The sequence below is a fragment of the Erythranthe guttata genome, chromosome 5 (genome assembly GCF_056151865.1).
Source record: "Erythranthe guttata isolate IM_541 chromosome 5, IM_541, whole genome shotgun sequence".
NCBI lineage: Eukaryota > Viridiplantae > Streptophyta > Magnoliopsida > Lamiales > Phrymaceae > Erythranthe > Erythranthe guttata.
In genome coordinates, this window is record NC_142537.1 from 1,198,974 (window position 1) to 1,212,445 (window position 13,472).

The 13,472-nt window shown below is 35.4% G+C and overlaps 4 protein-coding genes across 5 annotated transcripts; 1 reads left to right on the forward strand and 3 right to left on the reverse strand.

Moving 5' to 3' along the window:
- Positions 1 to 268: 268 nt before the first annotated feature.
- HSP21 (heat shock protein 21) lies at positions 269 to 1,468 on the reverse strand. Its single transcript, XM_088818452.1, has 2 exons — positions 837 to 1,468; positions 269 to 769 (listed from the first exon to the last, which is right to left on the reverse strand). The coding sequence occupies exons 1-2, from the start codon at positions 1,061 to 1,063 to the stop codon at positions 310 to 312; spliced, it is 687 nt and encodes a 228-aa protein (XP_088674578.1). The 5' UTR covers positions 1,064 to 1,468; the 3' UTR covers positions 269 to 309.
- A 320-nt stretch (positions 1,469 to 1,788) lies between these two features.
- LOC105974745 (transcription factor MYB20) lies at positions 1,789 to 3,332 on the reverse strand. The gene is made up of 3 exons (XM_012999891.2): positions 3,082 to 3,332; positions 2,858 to 2,987; positions 1,789 to 2,301 (listed from the first exon to the last, which is right to left on the reverse strand). Exons 1-3 carry the CDS (start codon positions 3,212 to 3,214, stop codon positions 1,893 to 1,895), a joined length of 672 nt encoding a protein of 223 aa, XP_012855345.2. The 5' UTR covers positions 3,215 to 3,332; the 3' UTR covers positions 1,789 to 1,892.
- A 2,732-nt stretch (positions 3,333 to 6,064) lies between these two features.
- On the forward strand, positions 6,065 to 7,520 carry LOC105974733 (stemmadenine O-acetyltransferase). Its single transcript, XM_012999876.2, has one exon. The coding sequence runs from the start codon at positions 6,216 to 6,218 to the stop codon at positions 7,518 to 7,520; it is 1,305 nt and encodes a 434-aa protein (XP_012855330.2). The 5' UTR covers positions 6,065 to 6,215.
- Positions 7,521 to 10,132: 2,612 nt separating this feature from the next.
- Positions 10,133 to 13,006, reverse strand: LOC105974608 (serine/threonine protein phosphatase 2A 59 kDa regulatory subunit B' eta isoform). 2 transcript variants are annotated; one of them, XM_012999722.2, is made up of 2 exons: positions 11,250 to 13,006; positions 10,133 to 10,684 (listed from the first exon to the last, which is right to left on the reverse strand). In XM_012999722.2, the coding sequence occupies exons 1-2, from the start codon at positions 12,429 to 12,431 to the stop codon at positions 10,337 to 10,339; spliced, it is 1,530 nt and encodes a 509-aa protein (XP_012855176.2). In that variant the 5' UTR covers positions 12,432 to 13,006; the 3' UTR covers positions 10,133 to 10,336. The 2 variants fall into 2 exon arrangements, with proteins under 2 accessions (XP_012855176.2, XP_088674577.1); XM_088818451.1 differs by having other exon boundaries at positions 10,133 to 10,480; positions 11,250 to 12,945.
- Between the last annotated feature and the right edge of the window lie 466 nt (positions 13,007 to 13,472).

The window sequence follows — 13,472 nt, forward strand, 5'->3', positions numbered from 1 at the left end:
ATATATTTTACCTAAAATCAAGACACATTTATTGAGCTTCTTAATCCTTGTGCAAAGCCAAAAACGACACTTAATAAGGAACGTAGGGAGTATCATCTTGAAAATTCGAAAAACAATAAAAATCATATCTTTAATTTGACATTACGATCGTAATTCACCCTAAATTCAATCTAGAAGCTTGCTAATTTAATACCCGACTAATTAATAAACTTGCAATTTCATTGGGTAAATTTATATGAAATAGTATCATCTTTACTAAAATTCAAGAAACAATAAAAATCAAATCTTTATTACACAACACTCAAATGATCACTGCACATTGACATCAAAAACCTTGGGAGAAGTTTTAGCCTTGGGTATATTTAAATACAAGACACCATCTTTAACCTCAGCCTTAATCTTCTCGAACTCAACGTTTTCCGGCAGAGCAATTCTGCTACTGTACCTCCCATAACTCTTCACCGGCCACTCATCGCCGCCGTCTTCATCTTCACCATCGTTCTTGTTCTTGGCCGATTTCTCAGCTTTTAAAACCAGCATATTCTCCTCAACCCAGATCCTGACGTCATCTTTCGTCATCCCAGGCATATCGAACCTCATCTTGTAATCTGCTTCGCCTTCCTTAATCTCCCACGGCGTACGCGGCGGCGGCGGCGGCGGAGACCGCCATTCGCCGCCGTAGGCGAAAGGGCCGTCGTCCACTATTCTCTCCATTGTTTCCAGCATTTGCTGCACTGTTCTTGCTGTCGGAAACCTGTCCCACAAACCTGGAGAAATAAAATAATGTCAGAAAAAAAAAAGGGAAATGAATTCAAGAATGTTGAACGAGCGCGTGCATCGGGGCGAGTGGGGCTGATTTTTTCTTGGGGTGTTGGTTTTGTTGTTGTCTCTGCAGATAATCAAGATTGTCTCTGCCTTCATCCGCCATTGATTTCACTACACTGATTCTGCCGCCATTTCTGCTCGGGTTTCTGGAGCTCGATAATCTTGAATTCGAAGGAGAGAGATTCGGACAGAGAAACGTGGGTTGGGAGATTAACATGTTTGATAAACAGTGGGCCATTTGCAAATTATTTTACAGGAATTGTTATAGATTGATGAATCTTGATTTGTGCGATGCAAACATAGGAGATGCATATAAGCATTTAAAGGATCATTCGGAAAATTCTGGAAGAGACGAGGCTGTGGAGTTTTTTTCATTTTCTCTGGACTTCTCTAGATGTTCTTGTTTTAAGGATGTCTTAATACGACACCGTTTTGTTATTCAAGTGATTTTCTTTTCCAGTTAAAATGTTAATAGTTTTTTTCAGTGGGAATTAAAGAAGGGCACAATACAATTTTCATGGAAACGATGCAACTTGGCATATATATATATTTATATCGATTGTAATCAAATATCGATCGATATAGCGATACGATACGAATCAAATATCGCTCGATATCGACATACGATATTTGTTTTGAGGGTGATTGTGCGATTCAGCGCATTAGGGGTGATTTATGTGATATTCAGCACATTTAAGGATGATTTGTGCGATTTTCAGTATATTTCGGGGTGATTTCTGCGATTTTCGGGGCATTAATTTTTTTTTGTTTTTAATTAAAGCAAAAACCACAAAAAAAATGCTTAAGATAAAAGCAATTTTTGTTAGGAAATGTAATAAAATCGACACTAGCATTTCTAAAAACTATGATTTTTGATCTAGTTAATAATTTAATGTTGAAACTTGAATTTAAATCTATTAGTCAAATATCTTACGACACGTAAATGTTTAAATGATACGGTACGATATGTGGCGGAAAATGATATATAGGGCAATATATTCAGATACGATAGCCATGATTTCAAATACTTTAAATACAAAGATGGTTTTCACTAGTAAATTTTTTTGTCATGGAAAATTATCTGTCAAAGTGGTGAAACCATCCCAGAAAAAGGGGTTATCCATCCAACTCTGGTAATAACAATCCACCGAAAAATCTTCGTTTCCGAACATAATCGAGTTCGTTACATCGTTTCGTTCTTCTTCATTTGAGGCAGACACTTCTGCCTTTTCTTGAACTTGATAATCTTCCAGAGGTGGGAGTGACAAATTACTTTCTTGAAATTCCAATTCTTGATGAATTTCAACACTCTCTGTAATAGAATCTTGATCTGCTTTAGTTTGGTCAAACAATATGGGATTGTGAGTCAACGGGTCCAATCCCATGAGTTTCATCCTCTTCTTGATCCTTGTATTCCAATGGTTCTTTATTTCATTATCTGTCCTCCCGCCAAAATGTGCAGCAATCTTGGACCACCTAGTACCAAAAAAAAAACATGATCAAACAAAATGGTTGTTGTAAGAAACTCAAACATGACTCAGAAATAGGGGTGGTCATCGAGCTGAGCCGACTCGTGAGTTGACTCGAAAAGAGCTCGAGCTCAAATTCGAGTTTTTCGAGCTCGAGCTTTTTGACAAGTCGAGCTCGAGCCATTTTTTTGTTGTTCTTGAACTCACGAGCCGGCTTGCGAGCCTTCCTTTTATTTATTTTTTATTTTTTATATATTATTTTTAATAATAGATAATATTATAATAATAGTATAGAAAAAACATATAAAAATTAAAAAAATATATATAATTACAGTTCATAATTTATTTTGTAATTTTTATTTTATTATAATATAAATAATTTTAATAAATCGGCTCGAGCTTGAGCAAAAAAAAATACTCGATGAGCTCGAGCTCAACAAAATGGACTCGAGGCCTGCCAAAATAGCCGAGCTCGGCTCGAGCGCTAAGCTCGTTCACACCCTACTCAGAATCAAGAAAACAAAAACAATTATAGTACTAACTTCTGATGTTTTTTTCCTTACCTGTTTCCTAATCGAGAATGAAGTTCGATAATCATATCTTCCTCTGCTTCAGTAAACGCGCCTCTCTTTAGATCGGGCCGAAGATAGTTTATCCACCTCAGTCTACAACTCTTTCCACATCTCATCAAACCTACATTGTTATTATTATCAAGAAACATATATACATATCTATTGTGATTAATCATTTTTATCTAAATTAATTAAATGTATTATTATTAATATACCTGCGTGTTTCGGGACAAGGCGCCAACATTGTATACCGTTGTTGAGGATGTAGTGCATGAGTTTATCGTCTTCTTCCATCGTCCACGGACCTCGTTTCAGTCCCGACTTTTCGCAACACGGTTGTCTTCCCATTATTAATCTCAGAATTAATGCAGAGTAATTAACAAAGAAACTAATTAATGGGCTGCTGGTTTTTATATATGGAAAGTCGAAACCAAGATTCTCTTACAGCTAATCCACAGATCAAACCGATAATTGAGTTCGAAAACAAAAGACAAAACAATCATGCATGCTTTAGTTTATATATATAACTAATGCAATAATATAATTGTGCTTTTTCTTAATTACTATAATATATATTCAATTCGTCGTCTTGCAAACAAATGATTGAATGAACAGACGTGCGAGTTTTTTGTCGTTGACATGTTTTTCTTTCGTTTCGTTATGTTTGTGCCTGTAAAGAATGGTGGTGGTGATGAACTTTAGCAGAAAGTACAAAGAATGAAAGGTTTTACAACTAGGCAGCTTTGTTCATGGGAGACAACACTTATTCATCAAGGAATTGTTTTATGATAAATAAATAAAATTGTTTATGAGAAAGTTCTGTGTATCAAATCTTTAGATGTGATTCTTGTTAGTATTATTACAAAATTGGCAAGCTTAGGTGGCTTATATTTTAATCTTTATATGGTACAATTAAACATATATTTGAGCAGACTCTTTTGAGGCATTTTATTAAATCCGATTAATTTACGAGCCGAGTTTGTTTTCAGGAACATAGTACGGTTACGATTATTGTTTTTTTCTTCTTGTTTTGCTCTTCACGGGTATTCTAGATTTTTAACATGTTCGGCTGTAAAATTGTAAAATACAAGGTCCGATAGTATATGAACTTGAGTCAGCTCAAGCTCAGCTCACAGCCTCACACGGCTTAATTACGGCTTAATTGCCACCACTAATTTACACGATATACTTCAATTTGGAAGTTAATTGGGATGGGATATATTTCAATTTGGGCCATGATTTAACATTGTAATTCATCGATAAGGCCCAAAATACATGGGCTTCTTCTTGGTCAACCTTTCTCTTTAGTTTATCATTAAACACTAATCATTAATTTATAGTACTATTGTGAATGTGATGTTGCAGTTATCATTAACAGATGTTGATATGATCATATTATATTTATATTCCTAATTACTTGATTAGTCCACACTCCAATCATTAATTTATATCCACTCGCCGAATAAGTAAAGATTTTGACAGCATATAATATGGCAATAAGAAGAAACTTAATTTCTGCAGTAAAAGGATTATATATATATATATATATATATATATATATATATATATATATATATATAAAATAAGCTGGATTGATGAGTTTTATCAATGGATCTAAGGAACCAAACACACAAACCATCCAACTTCACCGCATCTAATGGATCGCCACGTGGCGCTCTCACCACAATCTATACTCTATAGTAATAGTACAGACAACGTCAGCGGCCGCCCTCATTGTACATTTGACGCATGTGTACATACATACATACATACATACATGCATGGGACAAATTAAACTGAATTAACAAAATAGTAGCTTAGCATGCAGTACTCTAGTTTAGTACGTACATACATGCATGCTATATGATGGAGTCATGAACTAATAATAATTTAATTTAATTAATTATTATTAATAAAAAGGCAAATAAAATGGCTCAAAATTTCAAAGTCTTCCATCATCTTTCCATTTATGTTTAACATTTGAAAAAATGCAGAATCAAGGATAATGATACATATATATACTATATATATATATATATATATATATATATATGTACATTTTTATTTATCGATAAATAACTGTCACTTTTGAAAAATATTTATGTTTCATATGTCACTTTACATTTCTAATACTGTATATATTAGATGATATCTTCCTGCTTCAATTTTATTAATTCAACTCTAAGTATTAACTCTTTTTTATAAATCATTAAAGGGCAAAGTACAGTTTACACCCCTGAACTATAAGGGTTGTACCAGTTTGCCCCTCTGAACTATAAAACGTCCCAAATACACCCCTCGAGTTTATGGTCAACCATTAAATTATTAACACTTTTAATTTAAATGTGCAATTACTTTTCTGCCCTTGGGGGTTTGTTGTAAGAAACTTCATAATTATATAATTAATACGTGTTGTATTTGTTGATTTTGTTATGAATTTGTGACGAAGTAAATTTATGGTTTGCATGATTTTCTTAATTGTGTTTAATTTTTGGATTCAATATGTTTGCTAATTGTCCTTTTGTTCAATTTTGTGCATTTTTTGTTTATGCCCTTAATTAAATGCATAACTTTGGGGGTGATTTTTGTGCATTATAAGATGTCTTGTACCACGAAGTACAAAAATTTTGTGTTACTCGACATTTTAATAAATTTTAGAAGAAAAAAACAGTGGCTTAGTGGTTAAATAATGAGAAGAAAAACGGAAATACGAGAAAATAAACCCGAAAATATAGAGCAAAAAATCTTGACAAAATAAAAAAAAATTCAGTGAAAAAGCTTTAATATATATATATATATATATATATATATATATATATATATATATATATATATATATATATAATTGAATAGAGGGGTAAAGTAGTCACAAAATGTCCAAATGTATAAAAAATAGCTAGAAATTATAAAGTCAAAGTGCCACGTCAGCATTTACAAATAAAATTTAAATATAGGGGGGTATTTGGGACGTTTTGTAGTTCAAGGGGGCAAACTGGTACAACCCCTATAGTTCAGGGGTGTAAACTGTACTTTGCCCATCATTAAATGATAAAGGTTATTATAATCTTTTTAGTGTAATTTTACTATAACAAGCTGTATTTATTGAGTTTTTCAATACTAGTTAAAGATGAAAAGAGACAATTATTAAGAAACGAAGTACTAGATTACTGCACACGTATGGCCAACTGATAGCGGCAATTTGCCTACCTAACCACATTTATAGTACACTAGTTCACATTTTAATCCCCAAATTTCATGCATTCACACTAATTAATATACAGCTAATCATTTTTGTGCATATATATATATTTTTGGAGGCACAAGATTTTCTACTGCAAAACGACCAACAATGGAGATTGAAATAATTTCAAAAGAAATAATAAAGCCATCTCCTCCAACACCAAAATCACTTGAAAAATACCATCTTTCATTTCTTGACCAAATTGCCCCTCCTACTTTCATGCCCCTAGTTTACTTCTACTCACCCCACACAAAATATACCAACTCCCAAAAATCAGACCACCTTAAGAAATCTCTGTCCAAAGCCCTCTCCACCTTCCACCCACTGGCCGGCCGCCTCGTCAGCGATGCCTACGTGGACTGCCGCGACCAAGGTGCGCCGTTCTTCGAAGCTCGAACCAACTGTGATCTTTCGCAGGCCATTACGAATCCGATCCCGAGGAATATGAACAAGTTTCTTCCGTACGAATTGAACGACCTGCAGAATCTCGGCGTCGCCGTTCAGGCCACCTACTTCCGGTGCGGCGGAGTCGCCGTCGGAGTGTTGGTTTCCCACAAGATCGCCGACGCGCTGTCGTTCTTCCTGTTCGCCAACGCGTGGGCCGCAGCCGCCAGAAACGAGAGCGCCGCCGCCGCGCCGCCGGTTTTCGAGGCGGCGGCGATTTTCCCGCCACGCGACGTCGCCGGATACAAGGCCGGTACGGGAATCGTGAAGGAGGAGGAACTCGACACCAAGATCTTCACTTTCCCCGCCTCGAAAATCTCCGATCTCAGAGAAAGATACTCCGCCGCAGCCGCCGCCGGCGAGCGGCGGCCGACGCGGGTGGAGGCTTTGTCGGCGTTCATATGGACGCGGTTCATATCCGCGACGGAGATGAAACCCGAACCCAACAAAATCTACACGGTGCTCCACGCCGTGAATCTAAGAAACCGGCTCGAGCCGCCGTTGTCAGACAGCCATTTCGGGAACATAAGCCGGCTCGCTATAGCCATGCCAGCCGTGGGCGACGGCGGCTCGATTGACGGCGGCTACGAGCTCATGCAGAAGGTCAGGGAAGCCATAGGAGCCGTCAACGGAGAGTACATGGCTCGGCTCAGGGAAGGGGATAAGCATCTGAATTTCCTTAAAGAGAGAATGGCTCAAGCCAACAAAAGTGAGCTGGTTACGTTTAACTTTACGAGCTTGTGTAGGTTCCCACTGTACGAAGCCGATTTCGGGTGGGGCAAACCGGTTCGGGTCGGGTCAGCCGTGATGTCATACAAGAATCTGGTTACTTTAATGGATACAGCTACTGGGAATGGAATAGAAGCTTGGATTAACTTGAAGAAAGAGGATATGGTTAAATTTGAAGCTGATTTGGAGTTGCAAGAATTCATTTTACCAACCAAAGATTTTGTAACTTGCCAAAAGTAATTAGATATTTCAAGTTTAATTTCTTTTATATATATCTATGTATTTATTTATATTTTGAAATATATAAGTATGTTATCGATATGTATGTATGGATTCGGTTTTGGTTGGATCACTTTGTTTGTATTTGAAATGGACAAAATTGTCCTCATGGGCTTTCTAAACTTTTATTGCGCTGTCGATCGGGTTTTTCCATTTTTACTGGGTCCCGTAATCATCACGTATGTATTAATTCGAGTTGAGACCCATACACTTGGCCCCAAGTCTTATAGTAGGCCCAAGAAGAAGATTTATGCCAGGTATCCTTATTTCTTGCCCCTCTCGGTATTGCAGGGATTAAGGCCGATCGTGGTTCTGGCTACATCAAACACTGACGTGAGGAGATCCAAACTGACGTTGAGCTTATGACAGAAAATCCGGCAAACCGAATCCGAACAATATATATGTCATTTTATTTCTAAATTGATCGTTCAAGATATTTCACATAAATAAGTTGAAAACTAAGGTTTCTTCGTGAATATTTACGGTCATCATCTTTTACTTTTACAAAATCTTTTGCAAAACATAATCTAAATGCACGTAAATTCATACCGGTCTGGATAATACTACGTCACATATAATTTAGGGTTTATTAGGGATAACCCCCTTGTTCATATTTTCTAATGAGGTAGATCCAATTAATTTTTCCCTTTTTGAGATACACTCAAATTTGCCAACTTGGCAAAATATATTATATAATTTCCCTTTAATACCCCTGTTTTATTTTTGAACGGCATTTATTTCCTTAACTACGTGATATGAGATTTGCTGATACGTTGCCTAAAATCACGGAATAAATTTACGTGAGTTTATTGGCCGTTTCTATCAAATCGTGTACAATCTGTTTTGAAGATTTTCTCCAGCGTTTCATCGTTTTTCTATCGTCTTTGAAGATTTTTTTCACCGGCGTGGAAATAGGATCGGATTTGAGCGTTCATTGTTGTACGTTGTTAAGCGGGTATGAGTACGTTTTTTTTTGTTTTTTATTTTCGCTGTATGTCCAGGGTTGTCGTGTACGGTGGTTAGACATTTTTAAGAGTTGTGTTGATACTTGATTCTATTAAGTAGAACGTTTTTTAACAAAATTACGTCGTCACATATACATCGTTATTTTTGGCTGATGATGTTTGTTTGGAAGAGGATTCACAGAGTTATAAGAGGATGGTTCACGCAGTCGGACCAGAGTTGTTTTATTTGAGCGTCGTAGTTGGTTTATGCAATAATCGAAATAAATGTCTGATGTGGTCGAGTTCATGAGTTTGATCCATATTGATAGTTGGTTTATTTGTTTACAACAGTCGATTTTAGTGTGCTCGGTAGTACATTAAAATATATTTCGTAGTCTTTTTTAATTTAGTAATGTATTGTCATTCAAATGTATTTGCAGTCTATTTAATCATTTTTTAGTATTCTGCATTTTTTATTTTGTTTCATGATTTTAGGTTTTTTCGATGGCGAATTTCCTACGGATTTTGTTGAGGTTTGGTGGGTTGGTTGCTATAAAGAGGTGTTTACGATGTAATGGCTCGGTAACTTCGGTTAAGTGTTAAACCGTTGTAATACAGTAGTATACTATTATGAATACCTTATGATACTACCATTATCATTTTATTATACTATTATGAGATTATTAATGTACTAGAGTTTTTTAACTCGACATATTGGTTTGATTGTGTTATGATGTGTTTTATGTATTTTATCAAAGCCCTAAATTGAAATTATGAGATTATTAATGTACTATTTTATTGGTTATGTTGGAATACTTTACGTTGGTTTTGTTCTCAATGTTCTTGTCATTTTAGTGGTATATTGTTTGTAACACAATTTCATATCATTACTATAACCGTAATATACTATCATAGCAGATTAATGTACCATATTGAAATTATTAATATACTATGTGGTTGAATAATACGGGATCCATAGTCGATTAACGAGATCCATAGTCGAATTAGATCAATAAGATAGTCTATTACATGATATAAGGAAAATTACCCTAATTGATTAGTATTTCAAACAAACATATTATTCAGTTTCCATATATATTATTATTTTTTCATATATACTATTATTTACCCTAATCGTTTTCATATAATAAGGAAAATTACCCTAATTGATTAGTATTTCAAACAAACATATTATTCAGTTTGATATTATTTCAAAAGGTAAAGTAACGGAATTTGTGGGATTTGATTGAGGGTACTTATGGAATTTAGAAAAGTTTGGGTTTTTATCAAAATGGCAAATTTAAGTTTGGGTCTACCCTTATTATTTGAATGTCTAAGGGGGTTATATCTAATAGACCTTATAATTTAAGTACTTCATTAATTACATATTTTTCCTTTATACCATTAGTAACTCTCCAATACTCTTTCTACATTAATTAGTAGACAATGGTATTTTGGTCTATCTATATCTATTTTCATGTAATTAAGACATATTTATTGAGATTCTTAAGACGTGTACCAAGGTGAAAAACGACAAATATTTAGGAACGGAGGCAGTACTTCGTATTAGTACACGTCACTTCAACATTTAAAATCAATAAATCTGCAAACAAAGTAAAGACGAGGCAGTAAAAAAAATGCATCTCTCAAATTATTAAACTTATTTCTTCATATGGATATAAATTATATAGCACTAATAATTATACATTTAAGCTTACAAGTTTAAAAGGTAAAAACAAATTTCTCCACACCCTAACAAAACAGGGGAAAAAAATAATCGAAAAAAAAGGGAAATATTCGATCAAACCGATTAAAAACAAGTACCAACTCGTCCTAAGAAGCCGATGTAGTTGAATGGACAAGAATAGCTTCGTTGCTTACAACTTTTTTCGAAGCAAGTTCTTCTAGAAGTTTCCAAGTGGATTCTCGTTTCTCTTCGATCTCCTTTTCCATGGATTCATCTTCTTGGAATCTGATCTGGCACGCCTCGAACAGATCAGGGTCAATATCGTAAAAAACCTTGCGTACGTTTAGGGTTAAACTACGAACAGACTGGTTCCAGTGTTGCCTAGCGTTTTTTTCTAAAGAAGGAAAAATAATAGGCAATATTACTTTGCGGTTTTGCTTTATTAGGTTCTCAATGTGATCGTTGTTCCACAAAAGCAACGCAATTTCCGCCACCTGAAAAGTAGAGAAAATAAAAACGAGAAAAATCAGGTAAATGAATGTAAATAATCATTAGTAAATTTTGATGGGAAATTATTCATACCACCGCCGTTCTATAATAGCTGTCGTTTAAGATTTTTACACACGTATTAAGAAAGTTATTAAATATTATTGAATTTTAGGGAAAGACACATAATAAAAGACTAAAATAACCTTTACCATTTAATAACGTGAAAAGAGATATTTAATGCGTAAAAGGGTAACACACGAAAAATTGCATTATTGGAACTCTAACGTGACAAATAATGTGAAATAAAAAAGATTAATATATAGCGACAAATAATATGAAACGGGGGTAGTAAAACGGATGATTCAAGAAAGTCAATAGTTCGCATAATGCGTCATTAAAAACTTAACCTTTATCGATCATATCTACACGAACACGATATATAATCAAACAATACATTATACCAAACAAAGCTTTTAATCGACCCTTAGCTGGAATTAGCTCAAACTATAATGCAAAAAAACGAAACACCGGATTACACAAACAATACATATACATATTATACGTACATACCTGGAAATGCAAACTATTCAGACAAGACGAAATCTCGCGGAACAAAGGCACCATGCACCGCTGAAACTCCGACGCATGTGTTGCTTCTAGAACCTCCTCAAGCTCGTTAAGAAACAAAAGTTCCTTTGTGCTGTTAGTCACAGGCCAGTACTTTATCAATCCCCTTACAACAATATCCGCCAGCTTAAAATCTTTCTCGACAAACTGCGTGACGCAGTATGACAATTGGTGGTGGTACATCGCCAAACATTTCGGTTTATGCAGAGGAATCAACGTCCGAACGAGAAATAGTTTGTGCTCCTCTTTTAGAGGCAGAGCGAATCCGTTAATTATGCTGCCGAATACTTCGAGAAACTCTGCGATCCCGTTGTGTTTCTCCTCCTCGAAAACGAAAGAAGTGAATATGTTGTTGATCGTTTTTCGGATGAAGGGGCGGTGCACCATGAATTTCCCGTATATTCGGTGGAGTATACTTTTTAAATACTCCCTTTCGCTCGGGATTTCCGAGTCGAAGAGATGAAGCAGTTTCATCACGAATGAGTGGTCGATAAATCTCTTGGCGATCTTCGCATCTGTTTCTGGCGAAATAATGAATCTTAAGAGAAGTTCGTACACGACTTGCAAGTGGGACCATGCGGGGTCCATGTGGGGCTCTTCATCTTCGAAATCGAGGCTGTCTAATAGTATGTTGTTGTTCTCTCTCGGTCGAGGCGCGAAATCTCTGAATATATTTGCAGATACCATTTTAACGACTTCGAGCATGAGATTTTCCGTGAATTTCTCGTTTGCAGAAGCTACATACTCGACGAGCTCCAATAGTATCTGCCTTTTGAGATCTTTTTCTCTGAGGTTCTTTGTGGGGACCGTAAAGTCGAACCGAACGCAGCACATCATCGCCTTCGAGACAAACAAGTGCTGTCGTTCGGAAGTCGGGACATCCTTAAAACTAGGCAGTGCTTCGTACGAAGTGGGAACGACTGAATTTTCGTTCGACGATCTTGAACTGTTGTTGACTTTCAGATTACTACTATTATTCGCAATGTCGAAAGCAGAGTAAGGAGCCGATATAGTAGTCGTAGTAGCTCCGTCGCTTCGCTTTAAACTAGAACTCGCAGAAAAATTCGATTCTCCGGCCGATTTCGAATGCTTTCTTGGAATCTTACCAAGAATCTGTTTGATCATTTTTCGGTTAAAAGTAACCGAAAAAATCGAACAAACCCCTCTCAAAATCTCGACAATAACTTCAAATTTCAAGAATCACCAAATCTTATCAGAATCAACAGAGAGCCCACTTCTAGCAGAACCAAATCTTATCAGAATCTAAAGGGGGGCCTTTTTCTTCATTTTTTTCCAAGATGGGGGGCCAAAACCCCTTTTTCTCATTAAAAAAAAAAACCAAATTGCAGAAGCTCACAATCCACCAAAGATCAATTAAACCCACTAAATTCCCAATTAAAGAAACTGAAAACCCTAACTCGAAGTTACCCAATTTCGCAAACAAAAATTGAATAAGCAGCAGCTACAATTATCACACTCGAATATAAATAAATAAATAAAAATTATACTGCAAAATAGTTCAGAAATTTACAGTGATCTTCTTCCTTGTTCTTGATTTTCTTAGCTGCAGTCTGCAGACAGCTTTCTGAGATTTCACCGTGTTTGTTTTAATGTAATATAATATAATATTTTGGTTTTGTTTTTTAGTTTTTGGTTTTTGGTTTTCCTTAACTCTGGTTAAATTCCTACATACCTGTCTTTAGTACTAACAGTTGGGCGTTCTATCCATCTATGGTGATGCTCAGTCAGTTAGTCAATTCAAATTTTGAAAATAGAAATAAATGCATTTATTTATTTATATTTTTGAAAATTAAAAAATAAAAATTTGAATATGGGCCTGCTGCCCAACAGCCCGTGTTCTTTAATTTTAATAATAATTTGAATATGGGCCTACTTTGCTTTGTGTTTAATTAACTTTGATCCATGATGAAATCCGGTGCCTTTAAATTACGACAAATGACATGTCTATGTGGCATTCTAACTATATTCTATGTGGTATATTTTTTTTTAATTTCCTAAAGATTGATCGAGTTTTGGACCGATGATGTATTCGTCTTCATTTTTCGTACACGGAAATTAATCCTTCGGTATTTAGTTTTTCTTCACTTATTTTGGTTTAATTCATTACTTACCTTATCTGAAACAGGTTTTTTTTTTTTTTTTTTT

Coding starts and splice junctions, on each gene's coding strand:
- HSP21 (XM_088818452.1), bottom strand. CDS start 1,063: ATGGCCCACTGTTTATCAAACATGTTAATCTCCCAACCCACGTTTCTC. Junction 770..836: donor TCAGCCCCACTCGCCCCGAT/GCACGCGCTCGT, acceptor TTTTATTTCTCC/AGGTTTGTGGGACAGGTTTC.
- LOC105974745 (XM_012999891.2), bottom strand. CDS start 3,214: ATGGGAAGACAACCGTGTTGCGAAAAGTCGGGACTGAAACGAGGTCCG. Junction 2,988..3,081: donor CCTTGTCCCGAAACACGCAG/GTATATTAATAA, acceptor ATAACAATGTAG/GTTTGATGAGATGTGGAAAG. Junction 2,302..2,857: donor CATTCTCGATTAGGAAACAG/GTAAGGAAAAAA, acceptor TTTTGGTACTAG/GTGGTCCAAGATTGCTGCAC.
- LOC105974733 (XM_012999876.2), top strand. CDS start 6,216: ATGGAGATTGAAATAATTTCAAAAGAAATAATAAAGCCATCTCCTCCA.
- LOC105974608 (XM_012999722.2), bottom strand. CDS start 12,431: ATGATCAAACAGATTCTTGGTAAGATTCCAAGAAAGCATTCGAAATCG. Junction 10,685..11,249: donor TGAATAGTTTGCATTTCCAG/GTATGTACGTAT, acceptor TCTACTTTTCAG/GTGGCGGAAATTGCGTTGCT.